The sequence below is a fragment of the Corella eumyota genome, chromosome 5 (genome assembly GCF_963082875.1).
Source record: "Corella eumyota chromosome 5, kaCorEumy4.1, whole genome shotgun sequence".
In the NCBI taxonomy this organism is placed as follows: domain Eukaryota; kingdom Metazoa; phylum Chordata; class Ascidiacea; order Phlebobranchia; family Corellidae; genus Corella; species Corella eumyota.
In genome coordinates, this window is record NC_137494.1 from 2,862,682 (window position 1) to 2,890,576 (window position 27,895).

Consider the following 27,895-nt stretch of genomic DNA (forward strand, 5'->3'; position numbering starts at 1 on the left):
AACTACGAAAAGTGGGCGTAAATAACATAAAAAGCTGATTTTTTATCTAAACAAAAATAAATTTAATTAAAAATTTAGTTTCAAAAAATAATCGTTTAATTTCTTTTTTATATTTTGACTTCGTTGTTTTTGTTTAAATATAGAAGTTACGTAGACAGATTCGACAAATGATGTTATTATTACGTCATCAAGTAATTTCAATCAGACCATTTAATCCAAAAGTTAAAGTTACCCCCGAATCTGACATTCCAGTGTTGTTTAATAAGTTAAATTATCGTGAGAGGCTCGGTGTTAACTTACAAGTTAAATGTCGATTGCTTAAGTTAGTCACTAGGAAACTTACAAATAAGTGAATCACTGAAGGAATGCAGAACTTGTATTTTTTTGAGGTAAAAAATGTTATTTTTTCCGCAACAACATTTTAAATTCAATATTAAATTTCGTTTTAGAAAAATTGTAAAAAATATAGGGAAAAAATCGCAACCAAAAATTTACGAATTTATTTTAAATGATCAAATTTTTTTTATTGTAATCATTTAATTTCAAAATTGAACCGCGACGGCGATCAAGCGCAACTTTGCGTCGTTCTTTTTGTTCCAAATCGTAATTTTCTGTCACAATTTCGAGTTGAATGGATCGCAACCAGCGGACCATAGCCGTACAAATTACGGCCCTGCTATTATAGGAAACCATGCGCTAAAATTTGATACTTTGTAAATTTTTTTTCTTTTTATGTACGGCCAAGTTCGATTCAGTCTAAAGACGCTCGCTTTAGAATAGAGTTGGATTTATTTTGTGGTTTTCTAATTGATTTAAAAATAATAATGCGCTAAAAATATTTTTAAGCATTTTCTTTTTAAATTTAAATATTACACTAAATTTTGCTTTGTTATAATTATAGTTAGGTTTTTGCTATAAAATTTCGCCAAAAAGCTTTAAAATATAACTAGTTTAACTTAACGTTGGTACAGATAAAAATATTATTTGTTTTAACTAAAAAGGGCAAATTAAAGTTTTGAATCAATGTTGAAAGATTGATGAATTTTATGTTAAACGAGCATAACATGTTTTTCAAGCGATTAATTTTTCGTTAACAAATTCTGTGGTTAGTTAATTTCCTAATTACTTGAAATATATCGTGTTCGGTGCTAATTAACGTACCAAACTAGGGGAGAGTTTATATTTAGAATTACAACTCTAGAATTAAATCCAGTCCAAGCAGCCAGATTGTCAGAAAGAACGTCTCGTCTCGGTCATTTTCTTCGGATTTGTTAGGATTTAAATGGCACGCTACTAGCGTAATTTTCACTGAATTAATTCGTGTATAATTACGGCGCGTAGTTCGCTTGTAATTAGCATATCGCAGCTTGTAATTTCGGCGTTTAGCCGGCCGGATTATAACAACATATACACCGCCTCCGCGTCGTCGAATTACCGAGGTCTAATTAGTCAACTTCGTGGCAGTTTAACAATGTCAAGCACATTAAACGAGTTAGTTGGCGAGTTAATAGGATTTCAAGGTCACAAAACAGGTGCAGAATAGTAAGGGGCACTTGTTTAATTGCATTATGGCAGAAAGCTGAACCTTTTTTTAGCATTGCAGACATTGGTTAGTAATCGTTATTGTAGTGTTTATTTAGACAATATTTCAAGTATTAACAAGTGTGTAAAGATTTTTAACGTGCATTTATCATTTACTTTTTAAAGAAACCAAAGTTTATGTTGTTTATTTATTAATCAAAAACGAAGAAAGTTGTTACCCAAAATTATCGCGGTTTTGATTATGACGTCACTATGTCATGTGTGGTTCAGCAGTCGATTAAACAAACATTTCAATAAACACAAGATTGTCGAAATTCGAAGTACCAAAACGGAAATCTAAATCGGGCCCACGACTTTATTCTTATCTTGAAATTGTGTTTTGGTAAATACAGAGCTAGTCAGTCGGGTCAGAGTTTTTTTAGCTCGTTCAGACACTTTTAAAGCGATAACATCGCTGTAGTAGTATGGGGCTTAGGAGAATGTGCAAGTGAGCGAGTATTTTTGGACTTTTGAATTTTTTGTGTGTTGTGCCCACAAAACAGTATAAACCTTGCTGTAACCACTGTTTATTAGGTGGTATTTCAACCTGACAGTTGCGGTAGATATTGGAGTTTTTAAGCCAATTTTGTTCATCATTTACATTTAGAAAACAGCACAATTTTAAAATAAGATTACTATTATTAAAACAAATTACGTTTGAAAATCTTCTTATTAAAGTTTTAAATTTAATTTATTTTTACAGATTTTAAATTTATATATGATAAAAAATAGTGCTTAAATAAAAGTGAAATTGTGAATTTGGTTTAAAATGGTAGACCAACATGTTGTACCATCTTTTGAACTGAAGTTACCAGGATCAATTAATTTGAAGGTAAAAACTTTGTTATTTTTAAAAAAAAATTATATACATTTACTAATATAAACATTATACAATTTCTTGTAAAGTCTTTCTCAAATTTTTTTAACTTTTTTAATAATATTTAACTTTTTAGGAGGAAAATGATTTCTTTGCTCAGGAATTTGATTTTGGAAAAATCTCAACCGACCTGACAAGCAATGATCTTGAAGAAGTCCTTCAACCCCCGCCTTACCCATCCCAGCAGGGTAATACCCATTTTACTCTAGAACCAAATGTCAATTTTGGTAAGTTAAATTACTTTTTTGAGGTATTGATTTTTTTTTAAGTTTTTTTTAATTTCAAATTTTTTTCTTTTTTAGACCCTGTAATTAACATGCACCATCCTTCCACTGGTTATAACTTAAACCAAGAACCAACCATTCAATATGAACCAATACAACCAGTAACCACACCAGTAAAGAACCATGTCTCACAGGTATGATATTTAAGCCTTGTTCTTACAAAAATTTGTCGAAATATTTAGAAACTTAAAATAGTCTAAGATTTAACATAAGCTAAGGTTACAAAAAAGTTTAAAAACTATTTATGATTTTGTTTTGATTTTAGGGAAAAACTTTAGAGAATCTAACTCCTTCCTTAACTCCCCAATCTATTGGAAAGTCAATGCCAGGAACACCAAATACCATGAGGTAAAGATATATTTTCACTATAATACAGTCAATAGAGAAAAAACTAAACAATAAATTAACATGTAGGTGTTATTTAATTTGAAATAACTGTTTTGATAAACCTGTTGAAGCTGTCGTCTGTTTTCAAATTAATACCTTGTTTTTGTTTCGTAAAATAAACATATTGTATATAAATAATTTAAAAAAACAAAGGCATGTTAAACAAAACATAATAACATTAGGTCAAAAGTGTAAAGAAATATTTATTAAATATATGAGTGCCTTTATGTAGTGCAATTTAAAAAAAAATCACCAATCTTGTTTAGTGCAAAGAAAAGAAGACCGAGATTAACTCTTCGACTTCCAAGCAGAGAAGATTCGGCTCAAGAAGTTCCTACCGGACAGGAATATGGCTCTTCTACCCCATCTTGTGGCATGAATAGTGCAGCGGGAACTCCCTTAGATGATCTTGCTGCCATGCCCCTTCTATCAATTAAACCAAATGAAGAAAGTGAGTTGTATATTAAATTTAATTTAAGCACAATTATTTTGGTTTTGTTAGTGAATTGTTTAAACCTAAATTGCTAGGTTATAATTTCTATAAATTTGTTTATATAATTTTAGTTCCTAAAACTCCTCTCTTACCCCTATTTACCCCTGGAACTGGAGCAAAAATGAACGATGCAATTCTGGAATCGTTTTCGTCCTTTAACAAAATAATGGAAGCCAACAACATGTCAAAAAGTAAGTTTTAGTAATATTTGAAAATATAAACTATTGTTTTTACTTTTTCCTTTCGCAAGTTTTAATTTTTAATAATAAAATGTAGATTTTATATTTGATTAAAAAATTAAAATATATTAAAATATTATTCTTTTTCCTATTTTAGATCCTCTGGATTGGAGTGGATTACAAGTGAAAACTTGGGCCCGATGGATTGCTCAGGAGTTCAGCATCCCTGCTCTGGATGAGAGCAACTTCAATCTTCCCGGATCAAATATTTGCTCCTTGAGGAAAGAGGAGTTTTTAAGACTTTGTCCTCCTTTTGTCGGAGAAATATTGTGGGAACATCTTAATATTTTACAAACAGGTAAAAAAATGAAAAGAAAAAGTTTTTAAAAAAAAGTTTTGTTTTTTTTTAAAAAAAAAAGCTTTTTTTGGACATTTTTACCCAACCAACTGATATTTTTAAAAGCTTGTCTGTTCAATATTAAAACTCTTTATATTATGTTTAGAATGTTGTGGGAGTCCAAGTATTTCAGGTTCTGAGCACAGCCCACCATTCATTGAAGGTAAACTTAAAAAAGATTTAAGCACAAAAAACAAATTTTAACGACAATTTTTTTTCTAAATTTTAAATTTATTTCCAATTTAATTCCAACAGACACATCTTCTTCAGTTTGTTTCAAATCGAGTGAACCTAACATCCCGGGTTCGATTCCATCTGACTACAACCATGTTGCTCCACCGCCATTTAACCCACCCCCCTTCTCTACCACCCAAACCTCTTTCACCCCTAGCAACATAAACAACTTACCCCAATACAAACCCATACAACACATCAAACAAGAACAAGGAGGCTTTTCTGGTGGGGGTTTTCCCATGGACCCAGCTCGACGTACCTTCTCCCTTGAAGGTGGTTTCCCACAAGTGAAAACTGAACCGATAGGGGCTCAACACGCTTTTATTAACCGACAAATGTCGTTACCCCATAATCGACCTCCTTACGGACAACCCCCAGTTTCAAACTACGAGAATCGCCGCTCCTCAGAACCTAATCTCACCCCCTTGAAACCGTTCCACCCTAAACCATACCCTCCCAATCCTTACCACCATAACCCCCAAAATGGGGTACATAGGGGTAACGAACAGTGGCCGGATTTATATTATGTTAACCTTCGTAATTACCATCACCACCAGCATGTTGAGACAATAAAGAGACAAGAAATTACCAAAGGTTTGAACAATTTAAATATAATTTAAACACTTTTCAACTGTTAATTTTTTTAATTTGTTTGTATTGGTTTTCTTAAATGCTTTTATAAAAATAATTTTTTTTCTTTTTATCAGAGAAAATTCACTTAACAAATCATGGGATTCCATCAACCAATCACCATCACCGAATTATGAGACCCTGCGATTCGATTGGTTGGCAGGGAAGATCACCAGAAGAGGTAATTTACATATTTTGAGTTGTTTTAAGAAGTCTTTTTTAGTTTTTAGAAGTGTCTATATTTTTTTGATATACCGTTTTTTTTCTTTTTAAAGTCGAGTTTTGTTTAAAATATTTTTTTAGTTAAAAGTTATTCGAAATTTTGTTGAAAATTGAATTTTATTTTTACATTCATTAGGATCCAAGTTTCGATGGTTCACTTTTCCAGCATTCAAGATTAAACCACCCTGTTATAAACCATGGTAATCATGGAGAATTTCCAAGTAACCCAGTTATTCCAGGAGCTTTTCTTACTGGTTATAATGGTAGGTTCTGCTTCAGATTAAAAGTCATAAAATTTTGTTAAAAATAAAATTTCTTTACATGAATTTTTCAATTTATTTTTTCTAATTTTTGTTACTCACTAACTGACTGAAATTGACTTTTAGGTAGTGGACCAATCCAATTATGGCAGTTTCTTATCGAGTTGTTGACAGATCGATCTTGTCAACATTTTGTTACTTGGACCGGAGATGGTTGGGAGTTTAAAATGGTCGACCCCGATGAAGTTGCTAGGTGGGTTTAAGTTCCAATTTTACCCCAAAAAAATCTCTTTTACGCAAAAGATTTTTTGATTTTTTTTTCTTGTAAAATTTTTATTTAAATTTGAAATTATTTTTTAGACGCTGGGGCAGAAGGAAAAACAAACCAAAAATGAATTACGAGAAATTGTCACGTGGTCTGAGATATTATTACGATAAAAACATCATTCAAAAAACGGCGGGAAGGTAAGATATTGACATTTTTACAAAAAATAAATTTAATTTAAAAACTGAATTATTTAGTTTAAGTTCTAACTCTGTATTTTATTTTAGGCGATATGTTTACCGTTTTGTTTGCGACCTGCAAAGCCTGCTCGGGTATTCCCCTAACGAGCTACACACAATGTTGGATGTCAAACCCGAAGACAGATTGAACGAAGACTGAAGATCTTGAGTTCGATTCCAGACCACTGCTGTTTCTTGCCAAAAACTGCGTCATAAAAAAATTACGAAGTCGGAAGACGTTTATGATGTCATAGTACCCTCTAAAGTTGAATAACGTTGTACAACGCCTTGATATTATTTAATGACGTAATATTGGTCATTGGTGACGTCACTCTTGATGACGTCATGTTCGTAGATTGTCGATACTATTTTTCTTATCTTTGCTGCTTTTACTTTTTACATTCTGTATACACAATCAGGTATAATATGACGTCACATTAATGAGGTTGTGACGTCACATCAATCATGTTATTACGTCTATCATTGAAATTAGTTTCATTTTTCATAACAATTACCTTTTTTTACAAAAAGTTTTTTTTAAACGTTATTGTGTAAAAATATTGATGATTTTGGGTTAAGTTTAACAAGTTATGCTGCCTGGTATTTTGTTCAATCAAAATACCGGTTAAAATAAATCATTTTGTTATGCAAAAACTTCATCATAATTCCACCACGTTTTTACTTGCACAGTAAAATACACTGTGCAGTTTATATACAAATTTCTTTTCTAAAGTGTGTAGGCGAGACACTAAATACTTGTATTATTACAAAAAAATGTATTTTGCTTTATTCTAAAGTTCATTTTGTAAGACCCAATGTTTTGTAAATGTGATATTCAGCCTTTTTCAAAGCCCTGTTACTTTCGTTTTATATTTCGTCGATTTTAAATTGGTTTAAAAATTGTAAGTTTTTCTTATATGTGTAGGGTGCTTAGTATTGCGCCTTGTTTTAATGTAAGGGTTGTGTAGTTGATCTTACAATTGTGTCAAATACAAAAATACAAACAATAATTTTTAACTTGAATCAAGTAGGGCGATACATTTCTAATATGCGATATTTATTTACAATTTTCAAAATTTAATTTTTAACAAAATCAGAAAGTAATATTAGCAATTTATATTAAAAATATTTTTATATGGAGAATTTAAATCTATTCAGATATTAAGGCAATTACATAAAGTTTTATAAAGAAGAATTTAAGAATTTGAAAATAACTATTAAAATAGATAGGTTGTTATTTTCGGTAAAAAACCTAGAATTTAAGATAAACGCATTAAAACTTATTATAGTTATTTTATCCTTCCGTTTAACTATAGACATTTTACCAAAAGGTTTAAAACAATAATACAATATTTCGTTAATATTCATTCACAGACATATTCTAATAAACACTGTTTCCTTTTTATAATTGCGATTCGCATATAAACGTCCCTTCATTAAAACTAACTTCAATATCTTTTAGATCTGTTCATATTACCAAAAGCCATTTGACCGAAAAAACATATTTCTGAAACCAAAATTTCCAAAACAACACTGTTTTAATAAGATATCGGTCTTAATTATGTCAAAAGTTAAAGGACGTTTTCCAGTGAAGGGGTTAGGGTAGAAAAGAATAAATAAAAATTGTTTTAAAAACTCGCGTTTTCAGGCACATGTTTTTCGATAAAATGGCTTTCAGAAATATGTCAGCATCTCAATGAGAGAATATAATATAAATCTAGGACGACAACAACGACAATTGTTTCTGCTATATAGAGTGTATATGTTTTAAACATTGCTGTCTTACTTATGCCCCTTGCGTTTGTTTTTGGCCAACGCTGCATCATTTGCAAATGTGGTAACTCCCACTCCTTTGTTTGCAAATCTTTCGGCTAATTCTTTCGGTGATAACGCCTTCGCTTTCTCCGCATTCCAATCCCCTGGCCGAAAGCCTGCCGCTCCATAATGAAATTTCCCCTCCGCCACACCAGGGGTACCACACAACGGGTGAACATTTGAACATTCCCCCAAACTCTCCCCCGATATCGATTGAACATTCATACCCGCCACCGATTCTATTTTAAATCCATCAGCCAAACCTTTTACCACCCCTTCTGGTGATCCAATTTTAGATCCTGGAACGGGTTCGTTTACTGCGGTTACTCGAAATTCACCAGGCGATCCCCATATTGATGGTGGTTTTGGCCATTCCGCCAAACTCGTCGTCGGTCTCTCTAATAACCCAACCTTTGATTCCTCTAACGAACCCGCAGCCTGCACCTCTGGCGAACTATCTTTTGACTCTTCTGCTGTTTCACCATTTGACCCCCCTGTCGAACTGCGTTTTAACTCTTTGGCCGAACCACCTTCTTGCCCCCCTGCTGAACCACTTTCCGAATTCCCTGCCAAATTACCGTTGAAGCCCCTTGTCGATTCACCCGTTGACCCTTCTTCTGAACCACGTTTTGGCCAACCCTCCGAACCACCATTTAACTCTTTTGTCGAATCTTTCTTTGTTCGACTCGTTAATTTCTTCCACAAGCCAACTTTAGCCCCCGTAGTTGATTTTGTCGCCGTTTCTTTCGCAAACCCCACTTCCAACTTTTCACTTGATTCTGCTTTCTGTTCAAAATATTTTTTTGTAGCTGTTGCCAAATTTTCTGATGTATTTGCGTTCACATCATTTGCCGAATCATTTACCGATTTCTTTTCCGGTCCAAACGGAAATGCTCCCGTAGATTCCAACACCAAGTCATTTTGTTTTCCTGTTGGTTCTTCCACCGTTTTTTTAGTTGTTTCTTCTGGTTCCCCTGGCTCCACAGCTCCAGTTGCCGACGTGCTCAGTGATTCAGGAGGTTGAGTGGCGTCAAAATTCACTTCTTTTCTCATCACGGTCCTTCGAATTCTGTTCGTGAAGTTTTTCAGGACCGTTCCACGTCGAACCAGTTTAAAACAAGTCATCAAAAAAATGCTCAAGCCCTGAAAAATATCAAAATTAAAAATCCTATCTACATCTCAGAAACTTTTGACCGCCAGGGGGCACTAAGTTCCTAGTTAAATTTCACTTAAGTGCGCAGTAAAAATTTTCTATCGGAAAGAAAACAAAAGACCCATTATACAAAAATTGACTTGGCTGGTTCTAAAAAATAAAAACAAAACACATGACGTGGATCTATTTTCATTTTTTAAAGTCGTTTTTGTTGTTTTAAGATTCCTAAAAGCGAAAATAAAAGTGTTTAAATGATGTCACAAAACAGCTGTCTCTATAGCTGCGTTGAACCAGGCTTGCTTAAAACGAAACATCTTTTTCAGATAAATTGGATTAAGAAAAAGAAACAAAATGTTCTTTAAACTAAATAATAACATTAACCTGAGTAGCGCTTGTAATAGCAAAGGCCCAGCTGAAAACGGAAACGAAAGTGACGTCATCGGACAATAAAACCAAGAGTCCGAAAACCCAATTAAGGCCCATGCAAATCATCATTGTTATCCCGATCACAACGTTTTGTACGGCTGTGTCTTTTTTAGCTGGGATCTCATTCTAAAAAAAAAACAGTAATTGCTTAAGCCAATTGATATTAATTGCCCCTTGTGTTAAAAATAAAAGATTTTATAGCAATTTGGTTTGTAATTCTTTTGGTAACAATTATTAACCACACAGTAAAAATGGTTGAGTAAAATGCAAAAAAAATGTCTAGAATCTTACTTTGGGTTTTCGTAGCAACTCCATCATTATTGAAACGAACACGTAAATATTGAAAATCAATATAAGTCCAATAGGCACCAAAAATCCCAAATAAAGAGAGTTCCCTCTAATCCAACATGAGTTATCAGCTAGGTAGGTGGAATGGTGGTTTGGTTCATACCCTAAAATTAGATTTTAAAACCATATTTTACAGTTTTTTAAAAACAGACTTCGTAAAAAAATTTTGCTGAATTTTTGTTAAAAACGCTTATAAAATTTTGTCAAAAATTACAGAATTTTTAATTTTTTTTTTTTAGTAATTGTATTTACTTTTATCACAAAATGGGCTTTTCTGCTCAGGAATATTATCGTAGTAGGCCAATCCCAGACTTGCAGTGATAGAGACAATTAGAAGTGGGGTGCCATAAGCAAAAATACAACATTTTCTAACGAAATGACGGCCCTCGTCTTGCAAAACCTTACAAAAAATATTATTAAGCTGTTAAAAACTATAAAACTAATTAAATAAAAAAGCATCACAACACATTTAAAGATTTTTTGACAAACTGCTTAAGTTAGTAAAAAAGATGTTTCTGCTGAAAAAACGATAACATTGCTAAAAGTTCTTATCGCTAGATGTAGAGCGCCTTACACCATTACTTGAATAATGTTAAAATAAACCTATTTAATTGGCATCTTACCAAAATCAGCGACCAGTAGATTTCGTAACCGTAAATGCCCATCCAGCACCAAGTTGAAAGATAAAAATAATGCAGCAAGATGGCCACAGCTGCGCATACTGTTTTATAAGTAGTTTGGGAAATCCCCGCAACAAATACAATATTGGCAACTAACAGGTTAAAGCAAATGTGAAGTAGAATATTGGTCGCTGTTGTATTCAAAAATCGCCTGTTTATAAAAGTTGTTATAATATATTAACAAACTAGTAATTTACAAGCTAATTAAAAGACACGCTATTGAAATAACAGACAGAAGAAATTAGAAAAAATCTTAAATACCTGTAATAAATATGAATTATCACAGTAAGTATCAGTCCAGCAATGGAAATGTAAATTGCAATCTTTGTAAACCAACTTAGAGCAACACTCACATTAATCAGTTCAGATCTCTGATAAATATAAAGAAATTTAAAAGGTGGTAATTAAATGTCAATTTTTGTAATCTTGTCCCAAAAATATAAATGAAGCTTAAATTTCTTGTAAATACAGTTTTACATAATAGAATTGATAAATTACAGTTTTTATGCTTGTTTAGTAATTACTTACATAATGCTTGGTGTAAAAGTTGAATACATATTATGTTTAAATTAATCTTTTTCTGAAATTAAAAATATTGTATTTACCACAAGAAGAGCAAAGTTAGTTAGATGATTGCAGTAACAAATCGGATTTTTGCTTGTTCTGTTTAAACAGCAACCCTCACTTGCCCAATTCCCCATTGAAATGTTCCAAAAGGAACACTTTAATTCAGTTCTTTGCATCTAAGACATTTATAAAAAAAAGTTTTGTTTTTAGTTACATATAAATTTAACTTGCTTAGGTGTTACTAATTTCTAAATAAGATTAAAGTTCTATTATTATAAAAATTTTTCTAAGTTTTGTAGTTCTACCAGTTAGGAAATATAAACTCTTTTTATATATAAGCTTTAAAAAGTTTTGGTGTTTAGATTTTAAATATAAAAATCTTTTAAAATGTTTATACTTTTAGACTGTTGTTTGGTAGTGACGTTATTCCATGACTGAGATTAGAATTTCCATGATGTAGTTCTATTGGTTCAGTTAAATTTTCAAGAGGAGATTCATTACTGCCTACTGTTACTGATATAACCTTTATAAAAATAAATTTATTTAAAAATTTTGTCAATGTCAATATTTTCTTAAATAAAAATAGACAAACAAAATTGTTAAAAAGCAGGTTGTTAGATCAAATAAGTAAAAGAAATAAAATTATAATTAAAAGTTATGTCATAATATTGGAATTACAATTTTTTTAAATTAGGGTTTTAAATGTTGAATTAAATATATTTTAACCTACATTTTCGACATTGAAGTCAGAATCTGATTGAAAAAATTCAGTTGTTGGGTAAATAATAATACCGACCAAGATCATTTCGCTTTCAGTATCTCGTTTTTTTCTGCTCATTTTAGTTAAATTAGCTTTTGCTCTCTCTAACAAGGACGTTGGAATGACAATAGCATCAAATTCTGAATTGTTTAGGTTTTTTGTATATGTGTATTCAACAGAAACGTTTCCAGCCTTTAAAAAATAAATTTTAGTAAAAATATTGATGATTAATTGAAAATATTAATTTATTTTATGAATATTCAAGTTTTCATGTTTTTTTTTAAACATTACAAAAAACACGATAGGTTAATTGTACATGTCGGTACAAACTTTAATTAAGTTAAATAAAAAATTAAAAAAGGTATTTTACTTTGATTCAAATACTTCGCAGCTTAAAGAAAAGTGATTTTACTTCTAATTTGGATAAAGTTCCTTTATTTATTTTAGTTCAGAAGTTAAATTAGTTCTTACATCGATTGAAAATTTGTCTGCTACTAATTGAAAGTTGTTTTCTTCTTGTATTTGTAAATGACTTGTTGCTGTTGTTAGAGTATCAACCAATACTGCATTGTTTGATTTTGTAGTTTCTTTTTCTGTGTCTGTTGATAATGTACTTAGTGAAGAAACAATGTTACTAATGTATATCATTGTGCCTTCATAAACCTAAGAATATAATAATAATAATTTGGTTTGGTAACCACATCTTGAACAGCTTACTCTAAAATACTTTTTAAATTCATAAAATTAATTTTTTATGTTTTTTACTACTGAATTTTATAGTAAAAAGAATATTTTTTTATAGAGTTAAGCTTTGATATACATAAGTAAATATTTGAAAGTGTATTAAATTGATTTTAATCCAAGTTTTATTTTTTTAAACGTTTTTTTTATACTTATGTAGGATAGACTTTGCAGTTTTGTCATTGAAAAATATTTAACATTTTAAGAGCCTTTTTTGGGGTATCATTAACATGGTGATAATGATTAAAATAAAAACTGTTAATGCCACAAAGATGAATTAGGTTTTTAAATAAATTTGTCTAGTATTTTAACCACTATGTCACATCATTGATTTTTATGATTATACTAAAACAACTTACATTTGTTAAATCAGAAATTATATCATTGGTTATGTTTTTCAACACATCATCAACAATATATTGCTTTGTCGTACTGTTGATATTGTCTGGATTTGTTAGAAGAGCTGCTTCGACGGTCGAAATTAGGTCATTATTACAATTTTCCTTAAAGTTAAGTGAAAATAATTATAGTAAAAAGCGGAGGTAAAATTCTTTGTTAATTATGTATAGTTGTGCTAGAATAAGTTACTATGTATATTAAAAATTTTAAAAGTACATGTTATTTGTTATTATATTTGTATTACTGCTTTTAAAAGCTTACCATTTTTTTCTTCAAATTTCTATAGTTGCCCCGATTTTTAAGCTATTTGTAATATATTATATATATGGTTAAAGTTTTTTTGGATAGCCTAGTTAAAAAAACAAGTAATATTTTTTTATATATCTTTATCCTTGATGTGGAAAAGTTGAATGTGCGACCTAAACATAGAGTAACATTAGTTACTTCGACCCAGTCTCGATTTGCCTGTGGCAGTTTGGGTATTATCGATTATAATTGCCTGGTAATTATGCTGCTGATTAAATACTGGGTTAGCAGGAGTTCATACCGTTTATAGCGCCTTACTCAAGGGCACTGCAGAATGAGAGCATTGGAAATTAAACCCTTTCACGACTTCATGGGTGGTGTAGCAAGTGTTCTTACCACTACACCACGCTGCCGGTTTTATTTAACCTTTTAAACAAGATTTATTTTTTTGTTGGATACCAATGCAACCTTAAAAAAGGCAGCGTTAACTTACACAGTCAAGAAGTTGAATTTGTGAAAAGGGAAATATACGAAAATAATATCTACTAAATGTTGCATTATGGTTTCTCCATCCACTGCAGAATATAGATGCAATGCTTTCTTTATAGAAAATATTTTTGTATGTTATTGTAGGTCTTGTTTTTATAATATGTTGAATAAATTAAAAAAATTTAAGTTTATTTGCTTTGTTAATTTAATCATTATATTGTATGTAAAATGTAACATTAGGAACAAGTGTTTTTTTTTTGACACAAAAAAATTAAAAAAAAGATGTTTATACAGCATTAAATTTTGTATTATAAACAGGTTATAGCAATGTTAAATATAGTATTTTACGCTTATTTTCACCTATTCCGTTCTCGGTCTTCTTTGAATGCTGGATTCTATTTCTTTTTGTTTCGTTAAATGTGTACCCATTAATTGTAGATTTCCCACAAGATTCTGTACAATTTTAATCATAATTAAAAAAAATATTTATATTGTAGGCTAGCACTTTCTGTCCAATATCTTTTTTAACTTAAAAAGTATTGAAACAGTTTTTAAAATTTTTTTTAGAAAATTTAAATTTTTTTAAAAGGCTTTAAATTTCTTATTTTAATTTAATATGATTTTTAATTTAATAAACTGAAAGTTGTTACCAAAGCATCTATAACCTGGAAGGTGAGATTAAATATAAATAGACTATAAGGTCTCATAAGAATACCATCAAATGCAATATTAAAAACAATATTTTTTAGTTTAAAATATTTTTAAAATTTCATTATGATGTTTGTTAACACAAATAATTTTTAAACTGACATTGGCTTTTAACATATTCAATATTTATTAAGATTTTAATTTATACTCCTTGTTGCATTACAAGTACAATCTACAAGTTGATTTCTGCAGTAGACCTTGCTATGTTCGCACTGTACTCTAGTGTCGTTATTTGGGTAGTTAGTTTCTTAAAAAAGTAAAATAAAAATGTTTTAAATTTTAAGTTGCTGTAACTAAATTTAAATATTAATTAAAAAAAATAAAAGTTTTGGCTTATAATAAAGCTACCTGGTTCTTTCTCATACTTGGTAATGCTCTCATTACACGAATTTATACGATTTATTTGTAAAATAGGAACTATAGGGATGTCTAAAATAAATAAAATTTAATTTTAAATTGTAATATAAAAATACAATTTTTCCCAACAAAAACAATTATCGATTTTTGTTATATTTTTATTTCTATATTTACATTATACCAAAAATGTTTATACCACATTGATTTGAAAAAGAATCGGCTGAACACCTGCTCTTCCACGTTGTTTCTTAAAAAAAGAATGCAATTAATGTAATTATGGTAATTAGAATAACAAAATTTATTTTTTAATTTAAATTTTGGTTTTAATAACAGATTAGTTAGTTATATAACATACTGTTAAAATAAATAATATTAACCCTTTTTAAAATCTTACCATTTATACACTCGCATTGCAATTTAAAGTCCAAATCTAAATCTTCAAGTGGCGCTTTTAAAAAATTTTAAAGATATACTTCTGTTAAAGACATTTATACACTCGCATTTTAAAGATATACTTCTGTTAAAGATTAAAAATAAATATATACTCTTTGTACTTGTGTTTTATAACTGATTTAAAGTTTAATATTAATCAAGTCGGCCTGACTTGTGTTTTTAAATGCGTTTTTATAACAGATTTAAAGTTTTTATTACTTACGTTTTTTCAGACTTTTAATGTAAAGTGTGTCATTTGTACAAATGCATTTCACATTTTTCTCCATGTCATCTGGTTCATAGTTTGCCTGACATGCGTAATTATCTCCTGAAAGACCTTGTAAATAAATTCTTTCTTTAATGAGGTTTCAAGTTTTTATAAACCATAAATATGAATTTAACTATTAAACTAAAACCCAACAAGTAATATGAAATACTATTTTTTGTCATTTATAAAAACAAATTTATATATTTAGTTAATCTTAATTTTAAAAACTAACAACATTTTAAAAAGTTAAAAAAAAATTAATAAAAATTTTATTTTATAGAACATAATTTGTTGTAAAACCTTTACCAACCTGATATTTGCAGCAAACTAATTGCCAAAATAAAAAAATATTTCATTTTTAAATTATGTTTCTTACTAAACCAAATAATAAATCATATCTTCTGAAATTTTTACTTAAAAAATATATTTTAATAAATTTGTTCTTATTTTATTAAAGTAAATAAAAAACCTTAAATTTGTTTGTTAATAAAAATGTTGTTACTGTCTAAATATAAGAGTAATACAACTCTCTAGCTGTATTCTTATGTTTTTAAAGTTTTATGAAAACTTTCTTTTTAAAATTACCATCTGGACAAAATGACATAACTTTTTCATTGATTATGGTTTTACCTTCTACTTTCCTTTTAAAAAAGTAAAGCCATATAGTTTAAGTAAGTTCCTTATTTTATAATAGTTTCTTTTTTTTCCATTTAATAATTTCTTTAAAAACATGATTTGTTTTTTTCTTGGGTATATAGGACGTATAAAAACTCTTTTTTTGTAATAGTTTTAGCCTTTATTAATTTGGATAAACATGACTGTAAAAAAAATTATTTTTAAAAACCTTTTTAATCTATTTATACATAATAAATAATAAAATGTGACAAAAATTTTAGAAATAAAAAGTGTTATTTTTTCACTAGAATTTTTGTGGTGGCACAATCATGAGATTTTAAGTTGTATGATTTTTTATATGTAAATATTAATTTATAGTCAAAATCGCATTTATGTTTAACAACTTTGAAAAAACAAAAAGTTTGTGTTTTCATAATAATTAGCTTACATGTCTATAAAATAAATAATCTCTTTTTAAATATATTTGATCAAAATACAACAAAAAATAAAATGTGTTGCTTTAAATATGTTACTTTAAAAATACAATTAAAAAAAATACAATTAAAATTAAATAACTTTAATAAATTGAATAATTTGTTAAATCTCAATTTAAAGTAAAATTCAAAGATTTTTTTTACATTAACATTTGTCTTATTTTTAAACTACATTTTATTAAAATCTATATATGTTGGCACATGAGATGGAATTGCCTCTAAATAAGTTGGTTCAATTTCATGGGCTTCTTCAACCATTTGGTTTTCTGTTGATGTTTTAGCAGTTTTAATAGATTTGCGGTCTTGAAACAAGGGTTTTTATTTACCAACTAATTAAGTTTATTATATCTTTTTACATGTTTATAAATAATACTCAAAAAGAACTTTAAGTGTAAGACTGTTAAAAAATAAAAATATATATAATATATGTATTTAAATTAGGAGAAAAGTAAAAATGTTCTAGTCTAAATTTGCGCTGTAAATTTGTCCAGCCTATTATGTTTTTTTTAAGACTCCATTTTTGTATAGGCCTACTGTAGTAGTATTTAAAGTTTCAATTACAAAAATATTAAATTTACAAAAATGGTTAAAAATTTGAAATATAGTTACATACCTTTAAAAACAACATTTTCGTAATGGTTTCTTTCTTCTGGATTACCTTTATTTTTTTCATTCATTTTTATTTGCTTAAGTTTCCATAGCAACAGTACATTAATTAGAATAAGAAATATTGTTGTTAGGCCAAATGCTATCATGATATTTAAGTTACTGCATTGATTATTTTCTGTGACAGCTAAATTAAAAAAAGATGTAAACTATAAATTAACTTATCAAAAATTATTATATTTGTATTTTTTTAACAAGTAAAATTTATGGTTTTATTTAGGTATTTATATAACATACTAACTAAAGCAACAATATAATACTGACTTGTTGTTTGAAGGTTATTGGGAACTTCACTAGAAAATGGGATTGTTTGTTTTTGAAATGAGGTTGATATTTTTATGGTTGTTTTTAGTGTTGTTGTACTATCTATTTTTAGGTATCAAAAAATAGTTAAAAATTTATCAAATTTATATTAAGTTTTTTTTAAATGGTTAAAAGTTTTTTACCTGTAGTGCAGTTGGTTCCAGGTGGTGTAATGTTGTATGAAGTGTAAAAGTTTGTGCTTATATCCATATACTCTGGTTTACATTGACATTGGTATATGTAAGGGGCTTTTATTACACAACTTGCATTAGAGTGGCATTTATTTTGTTTTACACATACTGTAGATTGATCTGTAAACAATAATACATTTTTTTTAATTTTGCTAAAGTTACTAAGGTTTGTTTTAGTTACTTACTGTTTTTTTTTCATTACCTAATTTTATGCTTACTTGTGTTAATGATCCAACTATAATTTGCTTTAAGATAATTGATGGTCATATTTGCAATTTCCACATCTGGATAGGCTTCAGTTAAGTCAAGGGAGTATGAAGCAGAACCACTTTGAGCTGTTCCAAGTGCATAAGTAAAAACTAAATATATGTTTTTATCTTAATTTAATTATGATATATTACTTAAAAATAATTAGTTGATGTTTTTAAATTTATTAAAATAATTTAGTAATTTAAACCACCAAAACTGAATTTCTCGTTGTATATATCAGTAATAAAAAATTTAAATTTGTAATTTTTTTTAATAAGTTAAGTAGTAAAAAAATACCTGCGTTTTGATTCACACAGTCTACAAGACTACAAGTCAATATAAACACTTGAACTACCCAAAATTTATTCATTTTTTAATTTAAAAATTACTTTTAATTTGCTCTTTATAATGATTTGGTTTAGTATACGACTACTCACTTTTTTATTACTAGAATAACTAAGGTATTTTCTTGTACCACCTACTTCTTTTAATATAACCTACCACTTATTGTTTGTTGTTGTTTATAAAGAAATCAAAATAAATTTGCAATTGCAAACTTTAACTAACACAACTTTTTTATTCATCTAAAAATTGTTTTATTTTAAAACTTCCTTTACTTCGCTTTAAAATATGTAGGCAAAAGAATGTGACGAGGCTTTGATTATGTGGTATTAATATGACAAACAAGGAAGTTAATGTGGTGATTGTTCTATTGTATTTATTAATAATTTTATTGTTTTTCCAAACATTTTTAAATATTAACATTTAATTTCTTTTTTAAAGTCTACACTATTTTTGTTTTACTTAAATCCCACTCTCACTAATGTAGCAAACAACTTTGCTATATTAGTCATATTCTTAGGCACATTTCTTTTGCGTGTTTGTCTATATTAAATTAAGAGTTAACACACCTACACATTGTTTATCAATTTTTGTACCTTGATGTAATAAGTTAACTTCCTCTTATTTAATATCACTAAATTTAAAAATAAATATACTTAAAAAATTGCTTTAATAGAACAGGTTTTTAACGCTAACAACTTTTTTGTCAAAGTTTAATTCTGGTTTTATCTTAATACTCTTTCACTTATGTTAAAAAGTTATTTAAATATGTGGGCAAAAGAATGTGATGATGTTTTGATTATGTGGTATTAATATGACGAACAAGGAAGTTAATGTGGTGATTGTTCTATTGTATTTATTAATAATTTTATTGTATATACTTGTTTCATTTATTAACTTGCAAGGTCTAAATTTAAATCTCAACTAAGCAGAAATTTTTATATTTATAAATGCCAGATTTAATTTATTTTTGTAACACCATTTTATTCAATTTAACTTATAAATTGTTGTTAATTGTTTTATTTGTTTTTATATTTATTCACAAGGTAAACTTAAATTTACAAAAAAATTTATTTTTAATTAAAACAAAAACATGATTTGTTTTTTTCTTGAGTATATAGACGTACCAAAACTTTTTTTGTAATAGTTTTAGCCCTTATTATTTGGATAAACATTATTGTAAAAAAAATTATTTTTAAAACCTTTTTAATCTATTTAAATACATAAAAAATAATAAAATGTGACAAAAATTTTTGAAATAAAAAGTGTTATTTTTTTACTAAATTTTTTTGTGGTAGCACAATCATGAGATTTTAAATTTTATAATTTTTACTATGTAAATATTAATTTGTAGTCAAAATTGCATTTCTATATAACAACTTTAAAAAAACAATAAGTTTGTGTTTTCATTATAATTAGCTTACATGTCTACAAAATAAATAATCTCTTTTTAAATATATTTGATCAGAATACAACAAAAAATAAAATGTGTTGCTTTAAATATGTTACTTTAAAAATACAATTTAAAAAAATACAATTAAAATTAAATAACTTTAATAAATTGAATAATTTGTTAAATCTCAAATTAAGGTAAAATTCAAAGATTTTTATCACAATTTTCACATCTGAATAGGCTTTAGTCAAGCAAATGTTGTATAAGACAGAACCATATTTAGCTGTTCCAAGTGCATAAGTAAAAACTAAATTTAAATTGTCATTAAACAAAAAGATTCAAGGGAATTACTGTATATATAAAAATCTTAATTTAATTCATGATATTTTATCGAAAAATAATTAGTTGATTTTTTTTTAATTTATTAAAATAATTTAGAATTTAAACCACCAAAACTAAATTTCTTGTTGTATATATCAGTAATAAAAAATTTAAATTTGTAATTTTTTTTTAATAAGTTAAGTAGTAAAAAAAATTACCTGCGTTTTGATTCACACAGCCTACAAGACTACAAGTCAATATAAACACTTGAACTATCCAAAATTTATTCATTATTTAATTTAAAAATTCTTTTTAATTTGCTCTTTGTAATGATCTAGTTCGGTATACGACTACTCACTTTTTTATTACTAAAATAACTAAGGTGTTTTCTTGTACCACCTACTTCTTTTAATATAACCTACCACTTACTGTTTGGTGTTGTTTTTAAAGAAATCAAAATAAATTTGCAATTGTGAAGTAACACTCATATTTATTTTATAGTATATACCAAAACTAAGTAACATACATTCTCTGGTAATATATTTTGAGAATAAATTGAATAAAATTAAAACAATTATAATACGAGGAAGTTATTAAACTTAAGAGATTTTATATACAATTTCTAAAAAAAGCATAACAACAAGGAAATATTGATTGCTAAAAAAAATTAAAAGTTGTTTTTTTCACTCAAATTTGTTAATAGTTTTTACTTTTTATAACATGGACTAACACAAATAGTAACAAAAATTTGAATAAAAAGCTTTATTCATTATTCTTTTTAGGTGAGTTTTGTTTTTTAATTGGTTAGTCATTTGCTGTTGTATCTAAATTTTCATTAGCTGTTACGCATTCTAATTTAGTACTTTCATCAGCAAAATCATAAGCACTCTCATTAGGTTTATCTATAGAGTCACTTATATTAACACTCTCTTGTGATATGTTTTGTTTTTCTTTACTCAAGTTGGTATTTTTCTTTTTGTTGTCTACATTTTGTGCTGACTTTTTGTCAATTTTATTGTCTTCTATAGTGGTATATAATGGTTCTATATTATCTTTTTCTATATTTTGGTCAAGTAAATGTGTTTTGTCTGTGTAGTGTAGTGCTGTAGAATGTTTGTCAATGGAAACTTTGTGATAATTTCCATCACTAAGTTTTGTATATTCTGTCTTACTGCTTTTTGTAGCAGAAGATATTTTATTACTGCTTGTTTCAGCAATATTTTTAGGCTCTTGATTTTCACCTTGATTTGTTTGGATATCCTGGTATAGAGGGTTACTTACTTCTACCGCTTCTGGTTTTCTTGTAGAGGTTGCTGGTTCTGTAAATAAAGATGGTTTGAATGTGGTTGATTTAATTGGCTTAAAAAGTGGGTATTTAAAATATTGTTTAACCGATCATTTAACTTTCCATAATGGGTGTTCGTATTTATTAGTGTAATAATATTTGAGTGAAACTTTTTGGGTAATACTTAAATAAATAAAATTTGAGTAATACTTTCTGGTATTGTGGCATATTCATTTTGATCTAAGTCATCCAAGAGTGGTGAAACTTCATATAATATGTTTATAGTTTCTTTTGCCAATTCATCATTACTAGATTCAATGACAACTTCTACAAACAAAAATCTTCAAGTAATACAAACAGTTTATATTTATTAAATTTTTCTACTAATTTTTAAAGCCTTGTATTATTCGAAGCTTAAAAAAAATATATAATTATATCATGATATTAATTTATAAAACAATATTTAATTTGCATTTGTTCGATTACTTTTAATTTCAAAAGTTTTTTAACTTAATTGTAATTAAGTTACCTTTGTCGTCTGTTTCAGTTGGAAAACTATCTTGAACTTCTGTCACTCTAACTTTGATTTCTAACTTGAAGCTCTTACTTTATAAAAATAAATTAATAGTAAAAACTGTACTTTAAAACATTGGCATATGCCATGAAAAAACAAGTAGGTCTGTGATATTTTTTGTTGTTTTTAAGTAAAGAAATCTTAAAAACTAAAATTGTTTTTTTTTTGGTAAATTTTTAACTTACTTTCTATGAAATCTCAGATAGAAGTATATGCCAAGTGTTACAAACACAGCAAATATGCAAAATATAATTCCAATCAATGTGTTTTTTGTTTTAAAACCACTATTTTCTAAAAAAAATTTAAATTTAAAGGTTATTTATTTTGACAAACCATTTTTAAAAGGGGATTTTTTTTTCTTTAGAACAAAATTGTATTATTTTTTGTGTATAAATTTATCCTTGATGTGAAAAGGTCAAATGTATGACTTAAAAATAGAGTCCTTACAACATAAAAGCAGTGGGGATTGAACCCAAGACCTCATGTGGTCTAGCAAGTGTTCTTATAAACTATAGTACTAAGTTATATACTTTGATTTTGCACAGTAGTCAGATGCAGTGTTGGTATTTGGTAAGAAGTTGTTTGTGTTCTTGTCTCTGTATAAAATATCAATTATTTGTTGATTTTTTAAATTTAGTAATCATTAAATGTTATAATTTAAAAAGTCTTGTCTGTATTAAATTTATTGTTTTTGTATAGTATGTGTACCTTGACTATGTATAGTTGTAACATGTGATGTTAAGTTAAATGTTACTTCATTGGCTTCGGTTTGAGATTGGTAAGTTGTTGTTAGCGGGCCTGTTTTTTATTAAAAAATTCATTTAATTTTTACAACAATGTCGTATTGGGCAGAATTAATTCTAGCTGTTCCAAGTGCATAAATAAAAACTGAAAGCAAACTTTAATTAAACATCTTAAAAATATGTTATTTTTTTTTCTTAGTAGTTGGTCTTTTAACCAATTTAACTTTTTAAAATACCAAATTTAAATCATGTGTTTTTACCTGCGCTTTGATTTATACTTTCTCCAAAGATTGCATAAGCCATTAAAATTAAACTCAAAGTAGTGCAAATATGCAAATTTCCAAACATTTTTAAACATTTAATTTAATTGCTCTTTCAAAGTCTTTACAATTTTTATTTTACTTAAATCCCACTCTTACTAATGTAGTACCAACTTTGCTATATTAGTCATATTCTTAGGCACATTTCTTTTGCGTGTTTGTCTATAGTAAATTAAGAGTTAACACACCTACACAATGTTTATCTATTTTCTTTTTCTACCTTAATGTAATAAGTTTACTTCCTCTTATTTGATAAAACTAATTTTAAAAATAAATGTACTTAAAAAATTGCTTTAATAAAACAGGTCTTTAATGCTAACTTTTTTGTCAAAGTTTAATACTGGTTTTATCTTAATATTCTTTCACTTATGTTAAAAAGTTATTTAAATATGTGGGCAAAAGAATATGATGAGGCGTTGAATATGTGGTATTAATATGGCGAACAAGGAAGTTAATGTGGTGATTGTTCTATTGTATTTATTAATAATTTAATTCTATATACATGTTTCATTTTCATCAACTTGCATGTCTAAATTTAAATCTCAACTAAGCAGAAATTTTTATATTTATAAATACCACGTGTAACTTATTTTTGTAACACCATTTCTTTAATTTAACTTATAAATTTTTTATTTGTTTTTAAATTTATTCACAAGCTAAACTTAAATTTACAAAAAATGTTATTTTTAATTTAAACATTTATTTACAGATAACACTGAACAAAGTATAAATATATGTTTGACAACAAAAATACAATACATCTATCTCAAATGTGGTTAAACCATATTTAGGTGCTTGGTTTAGGATGCATCAAAATAAATGGCAACACAACTTTTTGTTCCCTATCAAAAATATGAAAGATTTAAGAATTTACTTTTATTTAAATAATATTTTATTTATTTATGGTAATAAAAGAGGGTAATCATTTAGTTATTTAATTAAAAAAAACTAATACTGTAGTCAAATATATCAAAAATTTAATTTTTTTTTAGAAATTAATATCGAATGGGTAATAAAAAAAAAATATTTGTGAATATGTAGATAATTAACTTACCCTCCAAATGCTCCGAAACAGAAAATGCAATTCACTTTGTAGTTGACGACAATTCCAACTTCTTCTTCTGATGTCCCTGGTTTAGATCTAAAAATAAAAGGTAAAAATAAATACTGACGGTCTATAAAAAACAGTTTATTTTTATTTTTGAAAACAAGTAAAAATTTACAGTTTTGTAATAAAATCTTAAATTTATTTATTTTTACTTGTATAAAATAGTTTCGTAATATTTTTTGTTTTGTTAAATAGAAAATTTTTTTAAATGACTATCTTACATTGTGCTTGAAGCTAGGTTGGTGTCTTCCTGTCTTAACTTTCCATCTAATGCAATTGCTCCCTTGTCCTTATTATCACTTAGCAGAGGACAAATCGAATAAACTTTGTTGAAGTTGGTACCAGCTGGGATCTGATCACTGTAAAAAAAATTATGTAAGAAATTTAACAATATGGCATGGTTTGTTTAAATATTTTTACTAGTTTAAAAACTGATTATTGTATGTAGACCCATAAAAACAAAATAAATAGTGGTCTTGCTAAAGAATTAAATTGTATTAAATGTTATTAATTGTTAAAATATTTTGTTAGTAGTTCAATATTAAGTTTTAATGAACTACTATAAATTATTTATAGTGGTTATGTGATTTCCATTGACCTATTCGCTAATTTGAAGTGAAATTTGGAATTTTATTTTTGTTAGTATTGTAATCCTAATCTATTTAGTATTATTAAGGAATTAAGGGATTAAATTATCTTTAATGATCAATATATTTTAATCTGTAACATTTGTATATAATAATATAAGCACTTAAATTGATTAAAAATTATTTGTAATGGTAAAAAAGTATATTAAACAATTTATTTTTAATAGTGGTTTTTCAATTTATCAACAAAAAGGAATTACCAAATTTCTTCTGTTGCCACGATACTTGAATATTGAGCATTCTTGAACAAGCAAACATTAGCGAATTGCTCAACTGTTAACTTGATTTTTTTCACATTTTTTCCAGATTTGTTTTCGATTTTGACAATCACCTTAATATCTTCACCATGGTAATATAACTGTGAAGAAAAAGGTGTTAACTTTTTACATTTTACTTCTCTGTATAGCTTACATTTATTTGAGTATTTATATAACAATTTAAAAACCTATGTTTTTTTTAAACCAATTATTATTTACAATTTGCATACATCTGTAAAAGTGATACAGTATAGATTACTTTAGTTTGTAAATACATTTTAAACATATTTTAACAGGTTTTAATATTAATTAGATTATTTACCTCTTTGTTAAGAGAGACGTCAACAGACAAGGGTTTCTCCTTCTTGCATAGCTCTTCAATTTGTCGTGGTAGTGACCCTGCTTTATCTGGGGCATATTGAATTTTGCGAATTTTAAAAGTTGCTGAAGATCTAAAAACAAATTTGTAAATTGGTTTAAAAATTATTTAAATTATTTTTGGTCAAATTTTTAATATGTTTGTAACTAAAATTTAATGTTAAAATTTTTCTGTTTTACTAAGACCAAATAGATTAAAACAATATAAAATATTTTATTCAGTTAATTTAAAGATTTAAAAAATTAAAAATTACATAATATTCATAAATTATATTTATTGTTTTAGAAAACTAGCAGGATTAAAAGTAATAACATACTCTGGGTCGATTAGTGTGTTGTTGTTTCTTGTTGCAACAAAAGCAATAAGTTTGTAATCCACACCACAGGCTCGATTAACATGATCTGATGATTCTGGATTCAATGAAACAGAACAGGGAGAGTTGCGAGGAACCTGTAATGAATCAAAGTTTGGGTATTGGCGAAAATGAGGTAAAAACCTAATCAAACACTTGTTAGTCAAATTATAAATTGTTAATGGTAAGATTATGTAAAAGCAATCTTATTTATCTGGTTAGTTTTATAAAAATATAAATTTGGCATAAACAAATAAATAAATTTAAGGCTTAATTTTTGTTAAAAGTAATTAAAAACAAAAAAGGTATTAGGCTTTTGTACAATAATAAAGCCAACTTAAATTTAATTACAAATTTGCCCACACTTTAACAAAATTTTTAAATTTTAAAATACAAAAGGAATTAACAAGATTCTTTAACTTACCTCCACTGTGAATGGGTAAGCATTTTCGCCAAGTTTTCTTAAAAGCTTATTTTGCATTTCTGTATTTTCTTTACTCTTAGAAGCATCATTCGGAGGGTAGACCTTTTTTAAACATTTTTTATTTTAAGTATTTTAGACCATTCTTTTAATATTACAAAAAAACACTAATTTATAAACACTTGAAATATTTTAATGGAGGCCAATGAAATTGTTCTTATATTTTATAAATAAATACCTGAGTAACAATATCACAATATTGTTTGGTGTACTTTACCCCCATTGCCTCTAAATCTTCTCTTCCATATTGAAAAGCACACGTCAATTTGACATTCACTAAAATATTTTTATAAAGTTTTAATTTTTTTTAATTGCAACTTTATTTTAATAAAATATAACATGTTGGGTAAACTTACCCTTGCCATCTTTTAAAGCGGGATCAACCAATACAACGCCATCTAAAGAAATAAAATTTTATTTAAAGTATAAATTATACCATACAATAAACAAAATTTACAAACTCTAGGAGATTTATTCGTTTTTGCATACAATTATAATTGCCTTAAATATAATAATATTTACCTATTGGGTCGGTATGTGTTGTATGGTCTACGTAGTCACGTTTTGGTAAATACATGGTGACCTAAAAATAAAATTTTATTTGATTTTATGGTATATCATAAACTAAACTCTTAGCCCTAAAAGTACAATATATACCAAAAATTTATTAATGTTTCCCTGTTTAGTTTTTTCTATCCATTTGCGCTCATAAAACATATTTTTCACGAAATTAAAATTAACTTACCATTTTATTCGGGGTGACTTTCTTGTAAACAGACATAGTTAACTTTTCCGCAAAAAAAATAATTAAAATTTGAAGTCGTCTAAAAATACGTTTATTTATTCAATAAAAAGGGTATTTGAACACTTTTTATCATAACAAGACGTCGCAACCTTATGATAAATGTTTATTTTAAATTCTCCTTTTTATAGGGATAGATTAATCTGTCATTATTTACGCTACATTTATTAAGAAGATTGCAAAAAAGGATTACTATACACACAATGTTGGATGTCAAACCCGAAGACAGATTGAACGAAGACTGAAGATCTTGAGTTCGATTCCAAACCACCGCTGTTTCTTGCCAAAAACTGCGTCATAAAAAATTACGAAGTCAGGAGAATTTTATGATGTCATAGTACCTTCTGAAGTTAAAAAAAATATTTGATGGCGTGTTATAGGTCATTGGTGACGTCACTTTTGATGACGTCATGTTCGTAAATTGTCGATACTATTTTTCTTATCTTTGCTGCTTTTACTTTTTACATTCTGTATACACAATCAGGTATAATATGACGTCACATAAATGAGGTTGTGACGTCACATCAATCATGTTATTACGTCTATCATTGAAACTGGTTTCATTTTTTAAAACATTTGCTTTTTTTACAAAATGTTTTTTTTTAAACGGTAGTGTGTAAAAATATAGATGATTTTGAGTTAAGTTTAACAAGTTATGCTGCCTGGTATTTTGTTCAATCTAAATACCGGTTAAAATAAATCATTTTGTTATGCAAAAACTCCATCATAATTCCACCACGTTTTTACTTGCACAGTAAAATACACTGTGCAGCCTAAATACAAATTTCTTTCCTAAGGTGTTTAGGCTAGACACTAAATACTTGTATTATTACAAAAAAATGTATTTTGCTTTATTCTAAAGTTCATTTTGTAAGACCCAGTGTTTTGTAAATGTAATATTCAGCCTTTTTCAAAGCCCTGTTACTTTCGTTTTAT

The 27,895-nt window shown here is 27.5% G+C and overlaps 5 protein-coding genes across 7 annotated transcripts; 1 reads left to right on the plus strand and 4 right to left on the minus strand.

The window, feature by feature from the left end:
- The first annotated feature begins 2,282 nt into the window (after window positions 1–2,282).
- On the plus strand, window positions 2,283–7,038 carry LOC145751978 (protein c-ets-1-A-like). The gene is made up of 14 exons (XM_082568155.1): window positions 2,283–2,413; window positions 2,535–2,685; window positions 2,761–2,876; window positions 3,008–3,090; window positions 3,396–3,580; window positions 3,694–3,813; window positions 3,959–4,159; window positions 4,305–4,361; window positions 4,454–5,026; window positions 5,140–5,243; window positions 5,421–5,547; window positions 5,671–5,797; window positions 5,905–6,009; window positions 6,097–7,038. The coding sequence occupies exons 1-14, from the start codon at window positions 2,351–2,353 to the stop codon at window positions 6,206–6,208; spliced, it is 2,124 nt and encodes a 707-aa protein (XP_082424281.1). The 5' UTR covers window positions 2,283–2,350; the 3' UTR covers window positions 6,209–7,038.
- A 792-nt stretch (window positions 7,039–7,830) lies between these two features.
- On the minus strand, window positions 7,831–12,982 carry LOC145752611 (uncharacterized). The gene is made up of 11 exons (XM_082568915.1): window positions 12,898–12,982; window positions 12,269–12,460; window positions 11,768–11,989; window positions 11,435–11,560; window positions 11,076–11,213; window positions 10,732–10,841; window positions 10,414–10,621; window positions 10,043–10,190; window positions 9,734–9,894; window positions 9,398–9,568; window positions 7,831–9,006 (listed from the first exon to the last, which is right to left on the minus strand). The coding sequence occupies exons 2-11, from the start codon at window positions 12,443–12,445 to the stop codon at window positions 7,831–7,833; spliced, it is 2,637 nt and encodes an 878-aa protein (XP_082425041.1). The 5' UTR covers window positions 12,446–12,460; window positions 12,898–12,982.
- A 3,502-nt stretch (window positions 12,983–16,484) lies between these two features.
- Window positions 16,485–19,021, minus strand: LOC145752545 (uncharacterized). 2 transcript variants are annotated; one of them, XM_082568847.1, is made up of 6 exons: window positions 18,253–19,021; window positions 17,925–18,065; window positions 17,659–17,826; window positions 17,477–17,578; window positions 17,160–17,339; window positions 16,485–16,812 (listed from the first exon to the last, which is right to left on the minus strand). In XM_082568847.1, exons 1-6 carry the CDS (start codon window positions 18,323–18,325, stop codon window positions 16,715–16,717), a joined length of 762 nt encoding a protein of 253 aa, XP_082424973.1. In that variant the 5' UTR covers window positions 18,326–19,021; the 3' UTR covers window positions 16,485–16,714. The 2 variants fall into 2 exon arrangements, with proteins under 2 accessions (XP_082424973.1, XP_082424971.1); XM_082568845.1 differs by having other exon boundaries at window positions 16,485–16,848.
- A 1,578-nt stretch (window positions 19,022–20,599) lies between these two features.
- On the minus strand, window positions 20,600–23,290 carry LOC145752917 (uncharacterized). Of its 2 annotated transcripts, XM_082569283.1 has the most exons (7): window positions 22,874–23,290; window positions 22,579–22,668; window positions 22,401–22,466; window positions 22,056–22,161; window positions 21,826–21,902; window positions 21,507–21,623; window positions 20,600–21,330 (listed from the first exon to the last, which is right to left on the minus strand). In XM_082569283.1, exons 1-7 carry the CDS (start codon window positions 22,959–22,961, stop codon window positions 20,816–20,818), a joined length of 1,059 nt encoding a protein of 352 aa, XP_082425409.1. In that variant the 5' UTR covers window positions 22,962–23,290; the 3' UTR covers window positions 20,600–20,815. The 2 variants fall into 2 exon arrangements, with proteins under 2 accessions (XP_082425409.1, XP_082425410.1); XM_082569284.1 differs by lacking the exons at window positions 22,401–22,466; window positions 22,579–22,668.
- A 651-nt stretch (window positions 23,291–23,941) lies between these two features.
- Window positions 23,942–26,938, minus strand: LOC145752612 (beta-arrestin-1-like). The gene is made up of 10 exons (XM_082568916.1): window positions 26,903–26,938; window positions 26,680–26,740; window positions 26,514–26,555; window positions 26,336–26,433; window positions 26,101–26,202; window positions 25,641–25,774; window positions 25,268–25,397; window positions 24,889–25,046; window positions 24,263–24,400; window positions 23,942–24,074 (listed from the first exon to the last, which is right to left on the minus strand). Exons 1-10 carry the CDS (start codon window positions 26,936–26,938, stop codon window positions 23,984–23,986), a joined length of 990 nt encoding a protein of 329 aa, XP_082425042.1. The 3' UTR covers window positions 23,942–23,983.
- Window positions 26,939–27,895: the final 957 nt, after the last annotated feature.